We start from the raw sequence: 23,379 nt of genomic DNA, 5'->3' as shown, positions 1-23,379 counted from the left end.
CAAGTATCCAGATACACTCGTCGAAAGATAACAATATGTGCCAGACAACCCCATCAAGCAGTGTGACTACCCCAAGGGGTTTATCCAATCCCGGATCGCCAGGAGAAAGCATAGGGGTAAGTCCAGTCATTTAAAAACGGATTCACATGATCCTTCTCACCACCACCTAGAGTTATACAAATCAACACCCAGACGAATAAGGATGGCTGCAGTAATCCATTAAGGGGATCTAGTCCTTGCTGGGTTGTGGCTCCTAGATCAGTAACAGCGTTTGCGGAGATTCCATGAAAGCTTACATATGATAGCAGGTGAGTTTCGCCCAGAGGGGTCTTTCTCTGAGCCCAAGCTAACGACTCCCTCAATATCGGCACTCTTGCTCTAATAGAGCAACATGAAGGCTACGGTGTCGCAGCTTTACCTATCCCAGCCAGGACTCCAGCACCAACTGCCTCGGTCATCACAAATTGCGGGGGTTCCTGACTGATCAATCCTTCTAGCGAGTATGGCGCTGTAAGTAAGGCCGCATAGTTGTTAACCCATGGCTTGTCAGTGTCATCTTGCGGATCCGTGCAGAAAGGACTATTAATGGGCTCCCCTGAGTGTGCGCACTGCCGATCCAACATCGGTGAGTAATCGTTTGGGGTTTCTGAAAAAGCTTGGTAGAGAGCCTGCTCCAGCTGCAGAGAGTGATTGTTAAGTATCTCCAAAAGTGCCCTTTTAAAGCTTTTTAGCGTAGCCATGTTGGATCTTGTGAAACAAACTAAATATTTTTTCCAATTGACCCAGTGCTATCACATTTGTAGGATTTGTCTTTAGGGGTATTGTCTCACTGGAATGTTATATATGTATGGTAGCTGTTGTTATATTACCCGGTGTCCCGGGAGGGGGTGGGTAGGAGTCGGTCTTGGTGAAGGCTGCAGCTGCACTCCTCTCCGCCCCAGTGTCTCAGAGTCAAAGATGATGAATAATATTTATATCAAAATGTGCAGTATGCATAGCATAAGCGAAGTAGTCAGAAACAAATCTTGGCTGGTTTATCATATGAGTGATCGCCGCCCGGAAGCTCCCCCCAAGATAATCATGTTTATTACTATGTTAAATAAGCATTCACAGATTTGTAAATCTTTAAACGTAATGTGAACAGCCAACATATGAAATTTAAAACAGACCAGAATTAGTTTTCAAGCAGACTTTTGCATTAGATGAAAACAGGGGTAAAAAAAATCCAATATGGGGGGGGCAGAGCCAACTGCTGGATCGGCAGGACGTGAGTTGCAGGAGCTCCTCCAATATTTCTAGTTTAATAATATATAATATATCCCTGCGAGGAGAAAAAGCTATTCCCTGAGACTACTTAGGTCCAGGAATATATTTACTAGGTTCATGAGCTTTTGTTGTCATTTCGTTCCTCACCTACTCTATCCACAGTGGCCACAAGGAGATTTATATACTATGCCATTACTGTAGCCACGGCATTCTTTCTGATTCAACCTAACTAACTTTGGACCCTAAGTGACTGATCCCCTCACTTATTCTAACGGAAGTTGCCAAGTTCAGATTGCCCATGGATGAGATTTCTACAATACTATATACCCTCCTGGTAGACTTTGAGAAAACGTTGCTACGGGAGCTTGACTATGCTTTCAAGGATACCAGCTTAGAACCTGCTATGGTGCCGGAGGCATTGAAAGGGGAGCAGCTGTCAAGCACTCAAAGCCCTGAAATCTTTTCTGCACACTATCCATATATACTGGATGGCATGACAGATTTGACACCAGCCCTTCACTGATCAGTGACCTCTCATTTCCTCCCGATTGAATGTTCCTTGGGGGGTGCGGCCGAACCCCAGGATCAGACGTTAAATTTACAGTGCTACTGTTGGAAGGACCTTTCAGAGATCGATATAACAGAAGCAGGACTAGGCGATTGGGGAGAGGTACCTAGCAATTTGAATGTGCTGAGCGTCAGTCCGGAGCTGCCTACAAAAACCCTGGTCACCTCATATAGGAATTTACAGCAGGGCACTATCTGATATGCATATGAGACAAGAAGCGGAGCTGGACTTTTGGAAGCCTGGAATAAATCTGTTGGCAATGTTTGGAGACATAGGTCACCTGGGCTTGAGAGAGATTGTTTCATTACAGGATCATACCGCCACAGGGTATACATGTTAAGTGAAGCAAGCCCACTGACTGAGGCAATCACGCAGAACAGACTTGGCATAGGATTAAAAAAACGTTAATATGACTGCTTATCAAGTCTCTGCAAACGGGCAAGATCTATATTTGCAAGACTCATATGCCTAAATTTAACATTACATGGTTTTTCTTTTTGTTTTGTTTTTGAGAATATGTATTGATCTACGTGAGACACTTATATAGGGACCCTTGATCTTCATATATGCTGTTAGTATACAGTTACCCCTAGTTCTTGCTGAAGGCTCTAATAATATATATGGACTTTAAAGGGACAGTCTACACCAGAATTTTTATTGTTTTAAAAGATAGATAATCCCTTTATTACCCATTTCCCAGTTTTGCATAACTAACACACATTTATAATAATATACTTTTAACCTCTGTGATTATCTTGTATCTAAGCCTCTGCAAACTGCCCCTTTTTTCAGTTCTTTTAACAGACTTGCAGTCTAGCCAATCAGTGCCTGCTCCCAGATAACTTCTTGTGCACGAGCACAGTGTTATCTATATGAAATACGTGAACTAACACCCTCTAGTGGTGAAAAACTGTTAAAATGCAATCTGAAAGAGGTGGGCTTCAAGGTCTAAGAAATTAGGATATGAACCTCCTAGGTTAAGCTTTCAACTAAGAATACCAAGAGAACAAAGCAAAATTGGTGATAAAAGTAAATTGGAAAATTGTTTAAAATTATATGCTCTATCTGAATCATGAAAGTTTATTTTGGCCTAGACTGTCCCTTTAATACTACTTTTCTTGTACCTCTCCTTTAGAGATATTGGCACTGTTAGGCACATTATGTCGGTATTACTGTACTTAGTTGTAGGACATACTGTATATTCTTTTTATTTGACCAGGATATTCTGTATTTAATGTGTTACTGTCTAGTCACAGCCATGTCCACCAATAATACGACAATGTTAGAGCTGCTGAGAATGTATTGTTTAAACTTGATGTTTTCTTACTTTCAGGTTTATGTTATCTTGATGAGCTGCCTTTACCTGCACCATCTAAATATTTAATTTATGTTGAAAGAGATATAAATCTCAGCTGTATGTAATGGGTTGATATGCATCTATATACACCTTAGTTTGGATCCATCCTCACTTCTAGACCAATTAACCCAAATCCAATACCCTTTAGATATATTGTTCATAACATAAGATTGGGCATACAAGTCAGTCAGATGTTTGGGTATAGAGAGAAGACTTGAGGGGTGGTGCCCCATGTACTCAAGATACTTGAAATAGAGAAAGCAGCTTATATTATACATGGGAATATATTTCTCTACTGCTTGTTTGTTGTCCATAATAAATCATGCTGCATTTTGATGTGCGATTGTACTAATAGCTGGTTATTCTCATGCAATGCAGGTCACATTATTATACAACATATGTTGAGAACTTCCCTACTTTTTTTTTTGCAGATATAATTGCCACTCACATTATATATTTATAAGTATAAACTGACATATTGGCGAAGCACATGTACTGACACCTTGTTCACAATTTAGGCTTCTTTTACCCCCTAAGATAACGTGAGATAGATAACATACCTATGTATTAGCTGGATTTTATTTGATATATATCTTAACAATCCTACTTTATAATATGATTAGCCTATGTCCAGATACTTGCTTTATACGCCTACAACATGGAGACGCAGCAGCTTTAGTTAGTTATATTGTTTTATATGTGTTTCCTCTAGTTATAGTGCTGAGATATAGATTACATTTGGTCAACATATCGCTAAGAACCACAAATAGGATTACATACCCCTATCTTCCTAGGATTATAATTTCTACTATTTTGGCTCCGCCCTCCCTTAGTTTTTGTTTATTAGATAAACAAAGGAACGTAGATTCCACAGAAATTTCCCTGTTACTTGCTTTATATTGGTTATAATATAGTGGTTAAAGATATTCCTATCCCTGATATAAATATAAATAAAAATGAGGATGTTATAGGCTGTGAGAGTCAACCAGATATAATACTCTTCTGCATTATATAATTTAATGTGTTTTACTTTTTTATGTTTGGTTGGACTGTACTTGAAGTTGTAATTTTATATACTTATATGCCTAAGATAATATGTACGGACTCCTATGTGTTATTCCATGTGTAACTTGCTTGAGGCATGTCATACTTTGAGATGTTCACATTGAAATTCCTCAATAAAAAATTAAAAAAAAAAAAAATCCAATATGGATCCTGCACTCACTTCAATAAACCAGCGCTGCGGAATCTGTTGGCGCTCTACAAATACCTGATAATAATAATAATAATAATAATAATAATAAATCATCAGCATCCAGGGTGCACTCAAACCAAATTCAATATACACCGCAAAAATAAGGCACTCTCCGTTTTCAACATAGCATATATTTTACTAAGTGAATGTTTTCGGGTTTCCCCCGTCCTCAGACTTACGGTCTGAGGACGGGGTAAACCACGAAAACGTTTACTTAGTAAAATATATGCTATGTTGAAAACGGAGAGTGCCTTATTTTTGCAGTATATATATATATATAGAGCACCACAATTATGGAATGACCTCCCTCACACTTTAAAAACTTCCACAAGCCTAATATCCTTTAAGAGATCCCTCTCTACATATCTCAAAACAGAATGTGCCTGTCATGGTTGATTAAATATTTCCTACCAGTTCTTTGTTAAATGTTTGCATATATTGTGTATTATTATTGTTTTTGTATTTTATTGTACCCATTGTATCAATGCAATGTTTTGTGGTCCCAGGACATACTTGAAAACAAGAGAAATCTCAATGTATCCTTCCTGGTAAAATATTTTATAAATAAATTAATTAAAATATATATATATATATATATATATATATATATATATACATTGCATACAGAGAGAACTAGAGTGAGTTAGTTAAAGATAAAAAAGCACTCTGTGTTGCAAACTGAGAAAAGCAAGGAAGTGGTGATAGATGACACACCTAAAAATAAGGGGTGTGGGCCAAATGATGGCCCTGGGTCTTAGACTGGATAGCGCCCTTTAAACAGTAGAATGAATAACTTTATTTAAAAACACTCAAGACATATACAATAACTCATAAAAAAATGCCTCTTATTATATTAAAGGGACAGTATACACCAATTTGCATATAACTGCATGTAATACACAAGTATAAAGAAGAATATGTACTGATACTGATCTAAAAATCCAGTATAAAACTTTTTTAAAACTTACTTAGAAGCTTCCCAGTTTAGCAATGTTGATGAGGTTAGCTGGAACACCCAGTGAAAGGGTCTGGGTAAACATAAAGAGCAGACACTCCCCACCTCCCCCCTTCCCTGCATATGAAAAGACAGATAAAATAAACAAGAGTCTGTAAACACGTGTATACATCTGACACGGTGGGGCTTGGTTAGGAGTCTGAAAATCAGCACAATGTTCTTAAAAAATAAGCAAAATTATACATTTTTATAAAAACACTACCACATAGGCTATATAAATGGATCGTCTACAAAACATTTATGCAAAGAAAAATTTAGTGTAAAATGTCCCTTTAATAAACACACACATATATACTGTGTATGTGTGTATATATATATATATATATATATATATATATACAGTATATATATTAAAAGTATCAATAGCTATCACACTTTGTCAAATGATTGAATGGCATTAGTTTTAATTATTTATAAACTATTCTTTAATCCACTCAAAATTAATATAAACAAATATTCCTTCCGTCGAAATATACGTGAAAGACGGCAGCTGTTTGCTTGAGAAAACATTCTGCAGTTAGTGGTGTGACTTACAGTTTTTAGTATTAAAACCTATGTGCATTTCCAAAAAAAGAAAAAGTAGTGGATTTTGTAAATGGTTTAAAGTCACCACAGGAAAAATATTACAATTAACGTTTATAAGACGCACGTTTTACTGTGAGTTTTACTGTGCCTTTTAGATTTCCCTTCTCTAAAAATCTAATGTATAGGTTTAGTAAATGTTATTCTAAGCTATTGTGTTTAAATAGGGTTTTTTCTAGTTAAGCAGCTGTTCCACACTCCACAAAAATGTCATATCTTCCTACTACATCTATATCTACATCTATAATATAAACACTGAAATAATATTAACAGTGGCACACTGACCTCTTCTTCAACCCTGATGTAAATCACAATAAGTGCTTCTGGCACTTCCCCAGAACTGGTGCAGACATATGGTATTCATGACTGCCTATGTATCTGCATCACTGACAAATAGCCCTTTAACGTTCTGCTATCAGACAGGACTGTAATGCTATACGTTTAAGACATTTACAGTCATTTTGTTGGATAACAGTGAAGTGATAATGAAGTTCCCTGTCATTAATATATGCAATTTTAGTATTGGTGACGGCAAAGATTTCTGGTTTATAAAGATATTCTTCTTTCAGGGTTAATGCACAACAGATTGCTATTTAAAGATGGACTTGATATAGAAAAGCAGATGTCCTAGATCCCCTCAAGTAAAGGCTAACAGTAATCGTAATATTTGTTTAAAATCTGTTCTTTCTTACACCTGATGTCAGTAAAAGCCCTTGAGCAGTATTGGTCATATAGATACCAACATTAACCCTATCACTACTGCGACACACCCTGTTACTAATTGACTCAGAGCTAGTCAAATATTTGGTGTCAGATCACCAAGGCAAATAAAACTGAACCCGATACTCTGCAAACCACCACAACAACAATCCCTTGCATAGCAAGTTATGTGAATGTTAAGAGTTATAATTACTCTTTAAGTCTACATCAATACATTGATTACTGGTAATGGGGATATTCTATTAACACTTATGAAGTATCTTCTTAGTTTAATGTTGCATTCATATGTATTTATTCATTTAAATTGGAACAAAGTTATGAACAGGTTAAATGCGATTAACTTTTTTTGTGTAGCCTCAGTTTATGACCTGCCCCATATGTTATTGCCAGTTCACCTCTGCAATTATAGGGCCAGATTATAAGTGGAGAACAAAATATCGCTTTCGCTAAATCAATAATTGCACTCCACAGAGTAATACCAGAGCACGCAAATGTGCGCTGGTATTACGAGTTAGGTGCAATGTGAACACGACCTCATGTTTGTATTGCACAGAAGCATCGTGCGCATGAGAGCGCACTTACATAGGCTCCAATGGGAGCCTCGTTCTCATGCCGTCAGACACGGCATGAGGCCTAGGGTAGCAATTTTAAATATGCCACTTTTAACCCCATATAACTGCTTGGTGCAGTTGTTTTTGTTTGTTTTTTTTTAATTAAAGATGCTCATTTATTTTTAATAATGATAACCATGCTACACATTTTTGGGGCACATTTAAAAAAAATTAACCAGAGGTCTGACCTCTGGTTAATTTTTAGAGCGCTAATTGCTACCACAAGCTTGCGGTAGCAATAACCAGCCACTTGTAATGGCTTGTTATTTATCGCGCCCACATAAACAGGCGAATTTGCCCATTTGGGGTCATGCAACACATTAGCGCTCCACTTGTAATCTAGCCCATAATGTTAAACTGAATACACTAACCATGTATACTGTTTAGCTATGGTATCATGCTACTATACCATAGTCACATGCAGTAAAATAGTGTTGGGACTTGGGACAAGACCCCCCCTCCCAAAGTCTTCAATATTGTGATTAGAAGGTATGATCTAAATGTGAACAAATTGAAGCTTGGAGCACCTAAATAAGTCAGTATGTTTCAGTGGTGCCTTTTGTATAAATACAACTAAATGTTAAATAATTTAACTACAATGGTGAAGAATCATTTTTAGTATTGTACCTTCCATCCTAATTATTTCCCCCAGTTTATATTGTCAAGCACAGATTCATGGTCTGTATATTCCTCTCTGAAGTTAATCTCTAAGTGCTCCTGGTTAGATATGCGGAGCCTTAGGGATTCACCCTCCAGTTTACTCACTCAATCGAATAATTTGAATTGACATTAACTGTATACGCATTCCTTTGGTATACTATTCAAGGAGGTCTGATGTGCTAAATATGGTTCTTGTGTTGTGTATTATTGTTATTATAAGCCTTACGTATTGATCATTATTGATTTGCCCTCTGCATAAAATCGACCTAAAGTGACCCCGCTATTTTTATCCATAAAGAAGCCTGAAGTGTCAGCTGCAACTGACTTAGAATCTGACATGTGAGAAATGAGATTATTTGTAGTTGAAAGGTAAAGGAGTTTCTTGTGTTTGACTTGAAAGACGAATCATTATGAACTATTGAAGGTGAAAAAGATCAATGTTATACCAAGGACACTTAGTTGTATCTACAGAGACATTTAGGGCTCCATGTACTAAGCAGTCAGCGTGCTACCCGCAACAAATCTTGCGTCAAAACTCGCAAATTGATATGTACAAAGCCGTCAATTATGTTAAAACTCGCATCTTTAAAATTGCGAGCGTACTTATCCGCCAAACCTCGCTACCTCTCCATTTTTTACTGTAATTAGACACATTTGACCACCAACTCGCCAAAAACGAATGTACTAAAAAATCTATTTGTCCGCTCACGTCAATCTCCGCCCCCACCTCGTTATTTTTGCCTCGCCACCTTTTAGGTGGCGGGCAAGGTACAAAACAATAGGAAAGCCACTCTAGACGCCAGTCTATACATATATAAAAGGCAGTAATATCAGCATTGTACTTACATTGTTCATTTCAGCAGCTATGGAGAGAATTCTGTTTTTGTTTATTCTCCGTTTGATGCAAATCCGGGCTAGAAGACAGAATACTGGAAATGTAGCTAATCGTATCATTAGAAGAAGGAGAGTTCGTGTCCCCCAGTACCTCTTAAATCACTGTCACAATCATCCGTTATGCCAGTGATGATCTCTGGTCCCAGACGCTGAACAAGCTTCTGCTCATAATCATTGAGGTCTGCCACATATGCTGGTCCACCTCCGGTAGCACGTGCCAAATTTTTTTCTCTGGCCAATATAGCTTTGGCGAAACGTTTAATGTCGTTGTAACGCTTCTTCAGCTGATCGACATCCTTTTTTCCTGGACCCTGGGCACTAACAGCGTCGCTGATCCTTTGCCAGATCTGCTTCCTCCTAGAAAAATTTGTCTGTTTGACACGACATCCAAACAAATAATCATAAGAGTCAATAATCATGTCAATCAAAACTACGTTTTGCTGATGAGAAAAGTGAGGATTCTTGGATTTTGAAGCGGTTTCAGATCCAGATGAAGCCATATCGAAATTGTAAATAAAGATCACAAAAACGAGCGCTCTGTAATTACTCTCCAAAAATTTTGGAACAATAATAAAGTTGTTTAGAAAAGTTGTACATTTATAGGAGCAAAATTCTATTCCCGCGACTACTATGACGTTCATGACACCTTACATGTCACGTGTTAACAATTGGCCAGACAATTCAACTGAAAGTTAAGTACATCAGCTTAGTCGCGGCGAGCGAGGCGTCAAATTTATCAATATTCCGCCACTGCTCGCGGCGGGCTAGACGTGTCTATTTATTGTGGGATTATTAGTACATAGCTACAGCGGACACCATTTCGCCCGCGGCGAGTAACGGCGAGTTTAGCCGCGTCTAAAATGACGGATGAATTGACGGCTTAGTACATGGAGCCCTTAGTATTCATTATTGTTTGTGTGCAGTTTTATTCTAAACAGTTAGGTCCATTAGTCCATATTGTAACAACCATTTGTTTAAATTGCCTAGAAAAATGTTTTTGTCTTTGTTACATGCTAGAAAAAAAATATGACAACTTGCATAAGCTTAGAACAACGGACTAGAAACATAAAAAGTGATAAAACCACTGGGTAAAACTAAACAAAATACATTTGATATTGAATAGCAAGAGGACTGTTACATTTTGAACCTTGACAATAAAATGTTAATTCTGAATGAATAATGTGGGCTCATTGTAGGTAATGGGTTCTGTAATAGCAATTTTTGCTTCATTTTTGCAGTGTAAACTTCAAAGTCTTAAAGGGACATGAAACTCAAAATGTAACTTTAATGGTTCACATAGATTAAGCATTTTTAAGTGACTTTTACAATTGACTTCTGTTTCCAAATGTATTTCACTCTCTTTAAATCCTTTGTTGAAAAGTATACCTAGATATGTTTAGGAACACTACTACTGGGAGGTAGCAGGTGATTGGTGACTGCACATGGGCGTTTGCAGAATTTTTTTCTCAGGGGGTGGAAATTAAATGTACATATATATATATTTTTATATATAATCAATAAAAAAAAATTGCATAGGAAAAGCACATCTAGGCAAGTACCCCTGCTTGCTTTCCCCCCCAGTAAAACACCATATACATCGTTACCAATGCACAAGAGAATTCTGGGTAAGATATGCAAATTAGATTTGCAAAAATATTAAAATATATTAAATAATAAAATATTTAAAACCTCCATGGGGCCTATCTATCAAGTACTCATTGCGATTGCGCAATCCACTGAGTTTAAGTGTTTTTAATCTTTAGCCTTGCTACTGAATGTGTGCATGTTCCTAGTTGTTAACAATAACATTTAAATGTATGAATGTAATGGAACATTTTTGAACATTTATATAATCTCTGTCACTGCAGAGTTTCTTGGTATCACACCATTGTGGTAACTGGTTCTTTCTTTAAACTGGATTGCATCCTCTGTTACAATCAGTTTAACTAGTTATATGTTTCTCTTAACCAGTAAACTACAACAGACATCCCTGGTAATAAATTAAGCATTTAATTGCTACCATATAGATAATAATACATGGGATACCTGTCACTGTAAAATAAACTCTGCCACCCCCCAAACTCGTTTAATTCTCAAGTCTATCTATCAAGCTGTCAACATATTAGGGTTTATTTTATAGGTATTTAGTTTTAAATAGGAAAATTAATTTAATAAGAGTTATATTTATTTAGATGTATTTAATTAATATTTAAGATAGGGGGTGTTAGGGTTAGACTTAGGTTTAGGGGTTAATAATATTTTTATAGGTTGCAGGGGTATAGGGGGGGCAGGATAGGGGTTAATAAATTTATTATAGGTGGCGACGGTGTAGGGGGGGTTAATAAGTTTAATATAGGTTGCCGCGGGGTCCGGGAGCGGCGGTTTAGGGGTTAAACAATTTATTTAGTTGCGGCGGGGTACGGGATCGGCACGATAGGGGTTAATAAATTTATTATAGGTGGCGGCGGTATAGGGGGGGCAGGATAGGGGTTAATAGGTATTATGTAGGTGGCGGCGGGGTCCGGGAGCGGCGGTTTAGGGTTAATCAGTTTATTAGAGTGGCGGTGGGCTCCGGGAGCGGTGGTTTAGGGGTTAATACATTTATTATAGTTGTGGCGGGGTCTAGGAGCGGCGGTTTAGGGGTTAATAACTTTATTTAGTTGCGGGGGGCTCCGGGGGTGCCGGTATAGGGGGTAGAACAGTGTAGTTTAGTGTTGGTGCTTAGTGACAGGGGTATCAATAAAGCTGGGAAAAAGCTGAAGAGCAGCGGGATTGGATGAGTGATAACTATCACAGTCCGCTGCTCATCGCCCCGTACTTGGTGCGCCGCTTTTTTACAGCTTTTTTGATAACTTTGGCGAGCATATTCAGGTTCGCGGTGGCGATGTGAGGCGAGCGTATTGGGGCCGGCGATGGCAGGTAAGTAGACACGTTGATAACTAGAGGCCTATGTATCTTTTTAAACAATACACATTCTGGTGTAGACTGTCCCTTTAAGTTTCCCCTTATCCATCCTTCCTGGTGAGGACAATTAAGGACAGATATGAAACAGGCAATAAAAGAAACTGTTCAAACAGGGCTATGTGGAACATAGGATTTTCTAAAAGGGTTTCTACACAGCCGTGTTTTCACAAACATAGATAAATAGAAAACTAGTTCTAACATGGCTGCACCTGTTAATTTATATAAACTAAACCTTATAACTATATCTTCAGTGAAACACAGTGGTTGCTGATCTTATCATCACATTACAGTTATTTTGTCAATATTTAAATGACTAATATAACTGTAAAAAATACATTTATGTATTAAGCTAAGGCTAATGCTTTGAATACATCATTATGCATAGCATGTATATACTCCCTTAAAAAAACCTGTTGATTGTAAAGTGATAATCAACAAAAGAATGCAAATATTTGTAGTTAGGTGTAGATTATTCTCTGTTTTTACAAATGAAGAATGGATTTTAAGGACCATTAAATACAGTAGATTTGCATAATCAAAAAATGCATAATAAAAGACAATGCAGTAACTCTAAAATTCTCTGGTATGGCAAGATAGAAGGTGTCTTGTCGGTATGACAAGGCCCTAAGTAATTGTTTTAAAGGCAATTTTACATTGGGAACTGTGTATCTCATTAAGGGGAGTTTACTAATTTGCTTTATGTTAAGGAGAGACACTTTACAATATAATCTTCAGGAAAATAAGCTGATGATTTCTCACCATGTCATCCAGTTTTTTAAGGGACAGGGCCCTAAGTCTGAATTTTAAATGAGTAGTAGATTTTTTTTTTCCTAACAAATTTCAAAGTTACTTCCATTTTTCCTGCTCCATGTATCATGTGACAGCCATCAGCCAATCACAAAACACATATATTTATATACAGTGAACACTTGCACATGCTCAGTAGGAACTGCTGCCTCAGGTGTGCATATACAATATATACAAAGATTGTGCGCATTTTGATAATGGAAATAAATTGTAATTTTTTTTCTTTTTTAATTGCTCACTCTATTTGGATCATGTAAGTTTAATTTGAACTGTAGTGTCCCTTTAACAAATGGTTCAATTGTGTTGCTTGCCTACAATAAACTTGTTATTCTCTTTCTAGGTACAAAAGTCTGGTGACTGGGAAGCGAGCACGGGCCGTCATTGCTGTCTTTTGGATCCTATCATTTGTAATTGGCTTAACTCCACTTATGGGTTGGAACAGCTTTGACACTGCATGTCCTACAAGCATTAGAAGTCACAACTGCACTGTTACCTGTTTGTTTGAAAAAGTTGTCACAATGAACTATATGGTTTACTTTAATTTTTTTGGTTGTGTTCTGCTTCCTCTATTGATCATGCTGGGAATATATATCAAAATCTTCATGGTTGCCCGTATGCAACTAAGACAAATTGAGCTGAAGTGTGTCAGTTCAGAAAACTCAAGGACCACTCTCCAAAAAGAAGTCAACGCTGCCAAGTCATTGTCTATCATTGTGGGTCTCTTTGCTTTCTGTTGGTTGCCTATCCACATTCTGAACTGCATCACACTATTTGAGCCCAAGTTTTCTAAGCCAGAATGGGTAATGTACATGGCTATTATCTTATCCCATGCCAACTCAGTCGTGAACCCCATCATATATGCCTATAAAATTAGGGACTTCCGCTATACTTTTCGGAAGATTATTTCAAAATACTTAATCTGCAAAAAGGACAACTTTTCCAAATGCCCAAATGGTAGCACCAAACATAGCAGACATTTGCAGATCAGCAGTGTGAGTGCTGGTAATGCATTCATGTGACTTTCATAGACTACTTCACTCAACCTCTGTGGGTTGAATCATCACTGCAAGTGTCTTCGGGCATTTCGGGATATATATTTCTTAGTGGGACCATTTAAAATTTCAGAAGTGACCACTTTTGCTGCTGCACTTTGTTGATTTGAGACATTAACTAACTTTTATTTTTAACATATGGTATTGCAGATCATCTTGGAAACACTGGGTCTGCCAAAGCATGGTCAAAGTTTTATTTGTAACGGCTCCTTTGGAGGGTTCATTACTACAAGTTGTCAAGAATTATTTACAAATGTATTGAAAAGCTTTTGTGCTAGGTCTTTGTTAACACTACTAAAAATACTCCCAAAATATATAGATTATTTTAATTAATTTACAGATAGAAGATATAGCTATATTTATAATTAGTGAAGACAAAGCTCTAGCCTTTTGTGCATATTAAATCTATTTGTTTACCAAGGAGATCATTTGACTTGATAATTTATTAGTTACATGTGCAGGGCATGTTCCATATACTTGTTTTAATTCATTTATTAACACACACTAGATTTTCTCATTTATTATAAACATATTTTTTTTAGAAACATTTTATTACTAATTCTGCTTTGCTGTAAAGAGCATAGATGTGTTCCATCAAAAAATGTGATTACAAAAAGTCTTATTACGTTCAGTTGCACATATGGAGAGTTATCCACATTTCCAAGACACTTATGTATACCTTTTCTTTTTAGTAACAATGCAGGTATTTTTATATCTTTCAGAAAACCATAACACAATTAAGTATAAGGAAATATCTTGTCATAAATTCCCCATGAAAGGCAAGTAGTTTGTTTGATTAAAATAATTCTAAGCTTTAATAATGTGGTGTCTATTATCCATGTTAACTTTTATGCACTACTATAAAAAATATTATAGTAACTATACATATATATATATATATACCAGGGATAAATGTGGCTTCTTGCACTGTGAAATCCTGTCATTTTCACTATCAGTGCTATTGTCTATATATGGAAAGGTTCTCAGAACCAAAATGACAAAAGTTTGCCTTTTTTTTTAATGTTGGCTTTAGTCAGAAAGCAGTTGAAGTGTCCAGTATTCCCGATGGCTGATCCCAGTTTGGATCCAAAACAAAGGCCAAATGTTAAGGGAAGGCCAGAAGAGATATAACACAAATTACCAATAGTTCCAATTGATTGCTGGTTGTTTACCTTTTGCACCCAAAAATATTTTGTAATTAATGTACCAAAATCAAACACATTATTTCTTCAAATCCATTTCTGATGATGTTACTGAGCCCAATTTCACTAAAAACAAAACAAAACTACCACTATATTTTCGACAGTCCAAGATAGATTGCAGTTGTGAAGGGCTACAAATTAATGTGATCTTATCTTCATATGACAATGGCAGTGAACCAATTTAAATTATCATGTGACAGTAAAAGACAGGGATGCATTTAAACATATTTTGGATGGATATAGCATCTCATGATTGATTTGTAAGCTCTAAATGTGTTCTCAGCTAAAGTTTAATTAACTTAATTGAATTGTGTGTATAATGTGTGCAAAAAGGAAAGTTCAAAATCAAATTGACAGCTTCATATTTATCCTATATAATCTCATCATTTATAATGTTAACTTTTTGATAGTCATTTTATTTGAATACTGTGATTTTTTTTATACTGTACTGTTTTGCACTTTAATACAAGACAAAAATGCAGAATTTTACAATATTTATAAAGGATGTGATGGTTTTAGTCTTGTGCATTCCCAAGAAATATACAAAATGTCTTCATGGAGTGTGTGTTTTTTTTAACATAACTTTATTTAGTTAAAATATAAAAAAAAAAAAAAAAAAAAAATGGAAATACAAAAAAAAGTAAAAAAACAAACATTGCTTCATAGTTAGGCAGCTATAAATATACAGGTAGCCCTCAGTTTACACTGGGGTTCTGTTCCTTAAATTGAAGGTAAATAAGTTAGGTTCCAGGGCCCTCTAAAAATTGACATTAGTAATGTAATATTATAATACTAGTGTTAAATCCCGCGTACACAGGCCAAAATGTCCCCCTCTAAGATCCTTTCCCGAGCCTTTATTCCCCCCCTCCACCAAAGGATCCCCCTGTACCTCCTTCTCCCTCCTCTTCCCTCCCTCCTTCCACTTCCCTGCCGCTCTTAGCATACATTTTTTCTGCAGTGCAGCGGTCCCACCCGCTCCCCTCCAGCGATGGGCAACCTTCCCGCCTCCCTCCTAACCCTCCCATGCCACCAACAATCGGCACCACCGATGCAGAGAGGGACACCAGCCCCGTCCTCGCGCAGTCTCTACTGCGCATCAGCGCGGATTATTAAGGGATTAAGGCCAGGTATGGTTGTCTCGGGTAGTCTCTTAATGTAATAACAGTAATTTAAAATACTTTTTATGTTTGTGAGACCTGTCACTATCCGTCAGTAAGGCAGTGGGGAATTCTGTTTATCAGCCAGTGAGCAGTCATTTTATTGTCTTTGCTGCATATAAAAAGTACATTTTTAACACAGACATACACTTCCTGTTAGCATGGGAACATGTTTAAATATGATGCTGCTCTTTTATATGCATGGTAGCAATTTTGTTACAGTTCACTGTTTTGTTTTGTTTTCAGCTAGGAAGCCTGTGGAACAACTTCCTCAATAGTGGTCACATGATCACTAGGAACAGGCGCTCTTGTAAAAAGGCGCAAATTAAACCAGCGCAAAATGATGTCTACCTGTATACATATTCTTGTTAAGCTTAAAAATTCTTGAGCAGAAATATGATCATCTGTAAAGTAAAGTTTAATGAATTTGTATATTAATAATGTTAACAAATACCAAATAACAAAACAAATACCATGTTATAGCTGCAAATTTGAGTACTTTGAGTACCTATTGCAGGATAGAATGACCTCATGTGACAATAATACATGGATCTTACTGCATGTCAATCCATTGTTCACTAGGGATATTAACATACAGATATATATATATATATATATATATATATATATAAAGCCTCAGATCAACAAGAACAAAAACTGATGGAGACATAATGAACCATTAACTTGCTATTATGTCTTAGGATGAACAACAGATGCTTATGAAAAATATTTCTACTATTCTTCTTATCTTATGGACATATCTAAGCACTGACAATATATTTGTTACAGAAGGAAAAGTCTTACCGCAAACATCATTTGTTGTGTGTTGTTTGTACAGTATGAAACTAAAACTTTAATTATAATTTAATTCTATGATCATTAATTGCCTTATTTATTGAAGTGTCTTTAAAGCTGTAGGAACAGAAACATATCAGTGTAATTACATTTTACTCATCAGCCTGTCTTCCTCCCAGGGAAAAAAAACAAACAAGCCAGAAAGCAAAAAACAAACAAACAAACAATCAGTAAAGAAGCATTTTGTGTACTGACACATGTTCCGTTAGCTATGAATTTATTTATTGCACAATAACGCATTTTGTTATTGTGCAAATGCTGGTAACAATGTGTTTAAAGGGACATTAAACACTAAATAAATCCTAGATAGAATGATGTATACAACACAAAGATTAGTGTGAGAATAAAAGCAGATTTAAAAAATATATATATTTCCATAGTTGCCAACTTTACCGGAGTATTGACGATCTATTGTTCAACTGCTCCACCCACCGAGTTCTGCAATCAAAACTCATTTGATAGTAATAGTATAATTTAGACTTATTCATAGTTTATTATACAGATTACAGCACCAAGCTCTTACACCTACCCCATAATATTGACAATACCAGTCTCTGGATCACAGCATCAAATTTAGGCAGACAAATAATATGTGAACCCATTCAATAATAATAACAATATTCCAGAACATATATATATATATATATATATGTGTGTGTGTGTGTGTATATACAGTATATATATTAGGGCTGGGCGATTTGGTCATATAAATGACTACAGAATCTTAATGTACATGTTTCCGAATGTCCAAAACACTCTGGGAGCATAAAAATACAAACCACATGTGTGTATATATATATATATATATATATATATATACACACACACATATATATATATATATATATATATATATATACAATCACATACACAGTTACCCACACATATATGTGTGTATGTATATATATATATATAATATATATTTATTCTTCTTTTTTAAAACATTTATCTTAACTGAAAATGAGCCCTGCTCTTGTCCAGGAATCTAATACAGGCATATAGCAGTAGGGGTGGGGGGCTGCTCCATTCAGAAATGCTGTGCCTTGCTGATATCAAATACATTATAGATGCAGTTAACCCAGCAGCTAGCTAGCAGAGAGGACTGCAGTTTTAGCCTTTTTTGGCAGCCGTGGGGTTAAAGGGACAGTTTACTCAAAAATTTTCTCCCCTTTAATTTGTTCCTAATGATCCACTTTACCTGCTGGAGTGTATTACATTGTTTACAAGTAGCTCCTTTACACTTATATTGGCATTTGAAATTGTTGATTTAGCATGTGGTATCCCCACCTATTCTGAAAGTTTGTGGCCGCGCGTACCAGCTATAGATAAGCTTTGTAAACACAGCCAGCAGAAGAAATTACACTGCCAGTGGGATATAGCAGAGATAAGGTAATATAATGTTGATTTTCCATTGTTCTCTCAAAGTACTGGTGATTGTTTTAAGGACAGATATAAGATAAAGAAGCAGGTATATGTGCACAATGTGATACAGTAATGAGATCTGATTATACCTACAAGCTCAACCTATTTTATTAGGTTGTGGCTTCAAAACACAAAATCAGAGCTTTAATATGCACAAATAAGCCTAAAAAAATAATTTTCATACATTTTTTACTCTGCAGTTGGTAAAAAAAGCAATTGTAAAGACATTAAGGGAAAAACTATTTTACAGTATACTGTCCCTTTAACTGCATCTGCTATGTATTTGAGCTGGAGATTGTGTGGGAGGTTCCATCATTTTTACATACCCTAAGTTTCAGACTGCAGACGTCCCTAGGGGGAAATTTGGTAAGTGGCTTTCCCTCTTCTTCACTCTCCTGCATGGGCTCTGCTTTTAGACTTCTATAGTTGCTACTGAGATCACAAACAGAAAGTGAAAGTAAAACAGCCATTTTACAAATGTGTGCTAAAAGCAACCACTAGATGGAGCTGGTTTGCAAGAAATCACATACAAATCAATGCAGTAGTCACATCTGAGGATTTTTTTTAGCAAAAAAAAAGTGTACTCTCGCGGTTTTTAAATCGCAGCGATTATAATTATTCACACACCAAATTTTGGGCAGAAGAGGTAGCATTTTATATGGCTGTCTAGCCAGTTGAATTTTAATAACACAGCAATACGAAAAATCTTTATGTATACCATTTTAATTAGAGACAGAACGGTACTGCAAATACATACATCTCCCAACCATTGGAATTTTTCATATTCAGTGACATCACAGTAAGTGATGTCACATGAAGTAAAGCAATATGCAAAAACAGACTTTTAAAAATGTTAAAGAAAAAAAAGAATTCATTTTGACTAGTAATGCAGACTGTTTTCTGTTTATTGGTACAAATTCTAAAGTGCCTAATTTAAACAAATGATACATGTGCACATATATTTTAAAAAAAAAAAAACATTTACTATTCAGTCACTAATTCTTACAAAATACCATAAAATAGAAGCATTCTTGCACTATTGCAGTAAAGTTATAATGAAGCATAAAACATCTCCAAATCAATAATTATTTGTAACTGCCCAGCTCTTATATATTATCACTTCCCTATATATTGCACTATTGCAGGGCTCAGCTGAGTGCTTAAAAACACACAGAACTGAAGTGACACAAAACTACCTTAGATCCACTGTCCTAATAGCCAGAAGCAATGCTTCCTAAATTATCCTGGACTCCTAATGACACTTTGAGGGCAGAGGTGCAGGGGAGGAGCTAGGCTACAGTGTGTCAATTACTATAAACAGGAAGAAAGACACAGCAAACATTCAGTGCAGCTGATCTTACTGTGTGATTATGCACAATTTATATATTTTTGCACTGTGTGTGGTGTATGAACTCATGCTAAAATCAGTAAGCAGACTATATACAGAGTGCTAAAATATGAAGATTACTGTCAGACTAAATAATGCAAAGATGCCATCAATAAATTATCTCTACAGTAGTAGCCAAGTAATCCCCCATCTTTTACAAGGAATCAGCACAGCTCCTTGCCTAGTATGGAGTTGCTGTTTGTAAGCCTTTTTTCTTATGATTTGTGGCAGTTTAAACATTGATCACTCAGAGAAGCTGCAGCAAGCAGTCCCTGTCTAGACCTGCTCTGACTGATCAAATAGAGTACTTCCCGCAGGAACAGCCTTACCACAGCTCCTCCCTATTAACTTGTGTCAGAAATGCCCCAGCTCAGCTGCAGTCCAGGGGACATTTCCAGGGAGATACCACAAAATCCAGGGACTGTTGGCAACTATGTAGTTGTTTAAATATTAGAAAAAAATAAGTGTAAAGTTTTAGTCTCCATTAAGCACTGGGTGCAGCAATGTTGCAATATAGCATTGTTAAGTTTGGAGTCTGGACTTCCACTTTAAACAGGCATTGGAAAGCCCTCAATATTCATAAATAACAGGACAGTGGACAAATAAGTAAAGTATATTGCAAGTATGTTTTACTAGACATAAGTAAGCATGTTATATTCCAATCTCAAAGGGTTTGATGTCCCTTTTAACCCACACTAAATGGGTAACACAGATAGCTGCTGAGAAATTAGTAAATTCTTTACTGAATTTGAAAATGCCTATATTTCTATACCAGTGGACCTTTAGAAAAAATAGTCAATAAATGAGATGTCAGATTCATTTTGTAGTACTGTGCCACTACAATGGTAGGGAAAAGGGTATCCACCTATTGACAGCAATCTTTTATAAAACACTTCTTGTAAGAGTAGGGTTTCTTCAAAACATTGTTTATAATTCATTAAAACTGGCAGAACCCATTAACAGAGCTCAGTTTGTGGAAGAGCTTGGCAGAATCATCCTCATCTGTACCTTTTCAAACATCCCAATATTACCAAGTTGACACTGGCATTTCATTTTAAAGCAATCATTTTATCAAAACTCAAAAAACTAAAGTTTCACACTTCATATTGCATTCCTTTAAGGGATACTGAACCCATATTTTTTTCTTTCGTGATTCAGATAGAGCCTGCAATTTTAAGCAACTTTCTAATTTACTCCTATTATCAAATTTTCTTCATTCTCTTGGTATCTTTATTTGAAAAGCAAGAATGCAAGTTTAGATGCCGGAGCATGGTTGGTGAACAACCTGGGTTGTTCTTGCTGATTGGTGGATTAATTTACCCACAAATAAACAAGTGATGTCCAGTGTACTGAACCAAAAAATAGCTTTGATGTCTTCTTTTTCAGATAAAGATAACAAGAGAAGGAAGAAGACTTGATAATAGGAGTAAATTAGAAAGTTGCTTAAAATTGCATGCTCTATCTGAATCACAAAAGAAAAAAATTGGGTTCAATGTCCCTATAAGCCCCAATTCTGAAGACCAAAAGTATTACTTCAAACATTTTATAAAAAAAATATTGAAACACAAAACAACTAATTTGCCTCCACTTAATAAAGATGCAGATAATATTGGGGCTAGCATATTACTTGGAAGTGATGGAATTAAGGCTATTGTGTTAAAAGGATATTAAGCACTAAATGCATTTTTTGCATCACCCTCTAATTACGAGTGCCGCCAATTTGGAATCCAGGTTACTCTGCAGGTATCTGAAGGACAGTTGCTGCACATGTGCAAATGCTGGGGAATAACCTCAATACAATGCTTAGCTTAGAACATGTATTTAGTGTTTAAAGTCCAGTTAAGATAAACTTAATAAATCTAATGCTGTCCTCATCTTTGGTTTTCAAAGTATGGTTTAAAGGAACAGTCAAAATGTAACTCATGATTCCGATATTGCATGCAGTTCGGAGCAACATTCCAGTTTACTTCCATTGTCAAATTTGCATCATTCTCTTGGTATCATTTGTTGAATAGTAAGTCTAGAGCTAGCGGAACATATCTGCTGAGCCAAAAAAAAGGGACATATCTGTGCAACCACCAATCACTAGCTAGCTTCCCAGTAGTGCATTTCTGCTCCTAAGTTTGCCTAGGTATGTTTTTCAACAAAGAATGCTAAAAGAACAAAGCTCATTTTATAATAGAATTAAATTGAAAAGTTGTTTAAAAATTGCAGTGTCTGTTACTGTCCCTTTGAAGATATATTTGTGTAAATACAGGTAACAATAAAAGTGATTTATACACTGATACATTTGAAACGTGTCCTTAACTGAGAAAAGGATAGGAGTGCTACAGTTACAAAATATTTTTGTAACGTAGATGTCTGGTTATGAACCCGTGAGAGGAAACACATGAACATCTGCTAACAAAAATATCGTTTTTGCATTCAACGTTCCCAGGCTTTCATTCATAAACAGTAGATGTATTTTTGCATTCTTATTAAAAAAACAATCTTCTCCAAAGATATTGCTTGCTAAATGCCAACTGTTTTCTCAGTGATCTTGCGTATAAATAATTCAGTGGCTCTTATCACTTCTGCTGATTTTTTTCTATTTAAAAAAAAAACAAAAAAACAGAAAAACCCTCCGTCTATTAGGCTGATATTGATGGTTTCCCTAGTGGCTCACTTGAGCCAAGTAATTACATACTATTCATATTTCCAGTGGTTTCTGCTAAACAGATTATCTAGGCTGTTGAATGTATTAAAAGTTCATCTGAACAAGGTTAGCTTTTTCAAAACTGTGATTTCAACAGCAACACTTGGAGGAAACCTCCTCTCTCAAATAATGTGTTGTGTAATCATTGTCTTCTAGTCATGTATCTGTATGTGTAACATCTGATTAATTACTGTAATGTTTATTGACACTTGTATAAAAATAAATACAGATTTTACATTTTTAAAAACGTCTCTTGTGTACACTGTTATTTCACAGTAATTGCTAATGTGGTTTAGCCTGCATTTTATTAAAAGTACACAGGGCCTGATATTCAAAACCTCGCCAGCATGGAGAGAACTCATGCAAAATCTTTTTATTTTTAAACCTTGTATTGCAATGTAGAAGTTTATGTTTCACATAAAGAACACTACATAACAACATAAGCATTTATAAAGATACAATTTGTGTTCTTAAAGGGCCTTGCCATACTGACGAGACTTATTAGAATATCTCACCTGAGCGGCTCAGTTTTGAACAGCATACTCACAGTAATTTGGGCCTAAAAAGTTGTTCAAACCAGCTAAAATCTTATGTATTTCTATACTTTTTGCCACAAAATTAGCAATAGCTAGGTGTTGTCTAAGAGACACACATATAACCATGCAAATGGTGTTGGACATACATGGAGGGCCATTTGGACTTTAATAGTCTGGTCTGGTTCCCATGGGATGAATGGCAGAGACAAATGAATCAGGAGAAAAGGGTGAGGGAGGCACGACTAGATTCTGTAAAAACAGAATTTATACTTACCAATAAATTTCTTTCAGGATGAGGAGAACTGTCCATAACATGTGGGATATATTTCCTGCCACTAAGAGGAGGTCAATAACCCTCACAGGAGCTTTAACCC

The 23,379-nt window shown here is 36.1% G+C and overlaps 1 protein-coding gene across 1 annotated transcript in view; it reads left to right on the top strand.

The window, feature by feature from the left end:
- The window catches only part of ADORA2B (adenosine A2b receptor), a 161,698-nt gene extending 138,982 nt beyond the window's left edge, over window positions 1-22,716 (top strand). The window contains exon 2 of the mRNA XM_053706121.1: window positions 13,040-22,716. Coding sequence (XP_053562096.1) covers window positions 13,040-13,718 — 679 coding nt within the window. The 3' untranslated portion in view covers window positions 13,719-22,716. The remainder of the gene's footprint in view (window positions 1-13,039) is intronic.
- The last annotated feature ends 663 nt before the right edge of the window (window positions 22,717-23,379 follow it).

Source organism: Bombina bombina, chromosome 3 (assembly GCF_027579735.1).
Source record: "Bombina bombina isolate aBomBom1 chromosome 3, aBomBom1.pri, whole genome shotgun sequence".
Taxonomy (NCBI): domain Eukaryota; kingdom Metazoa; phylum Chordata; class Amphibia; order Anura; family Bombinatoridae; genus Bombina; species Bombina bombina.
The sequence above is the reverse complement of the archived record's forward strand: the minus strand, read 5'-3'. Positions and strand labels throughout refer to the sequence as shown.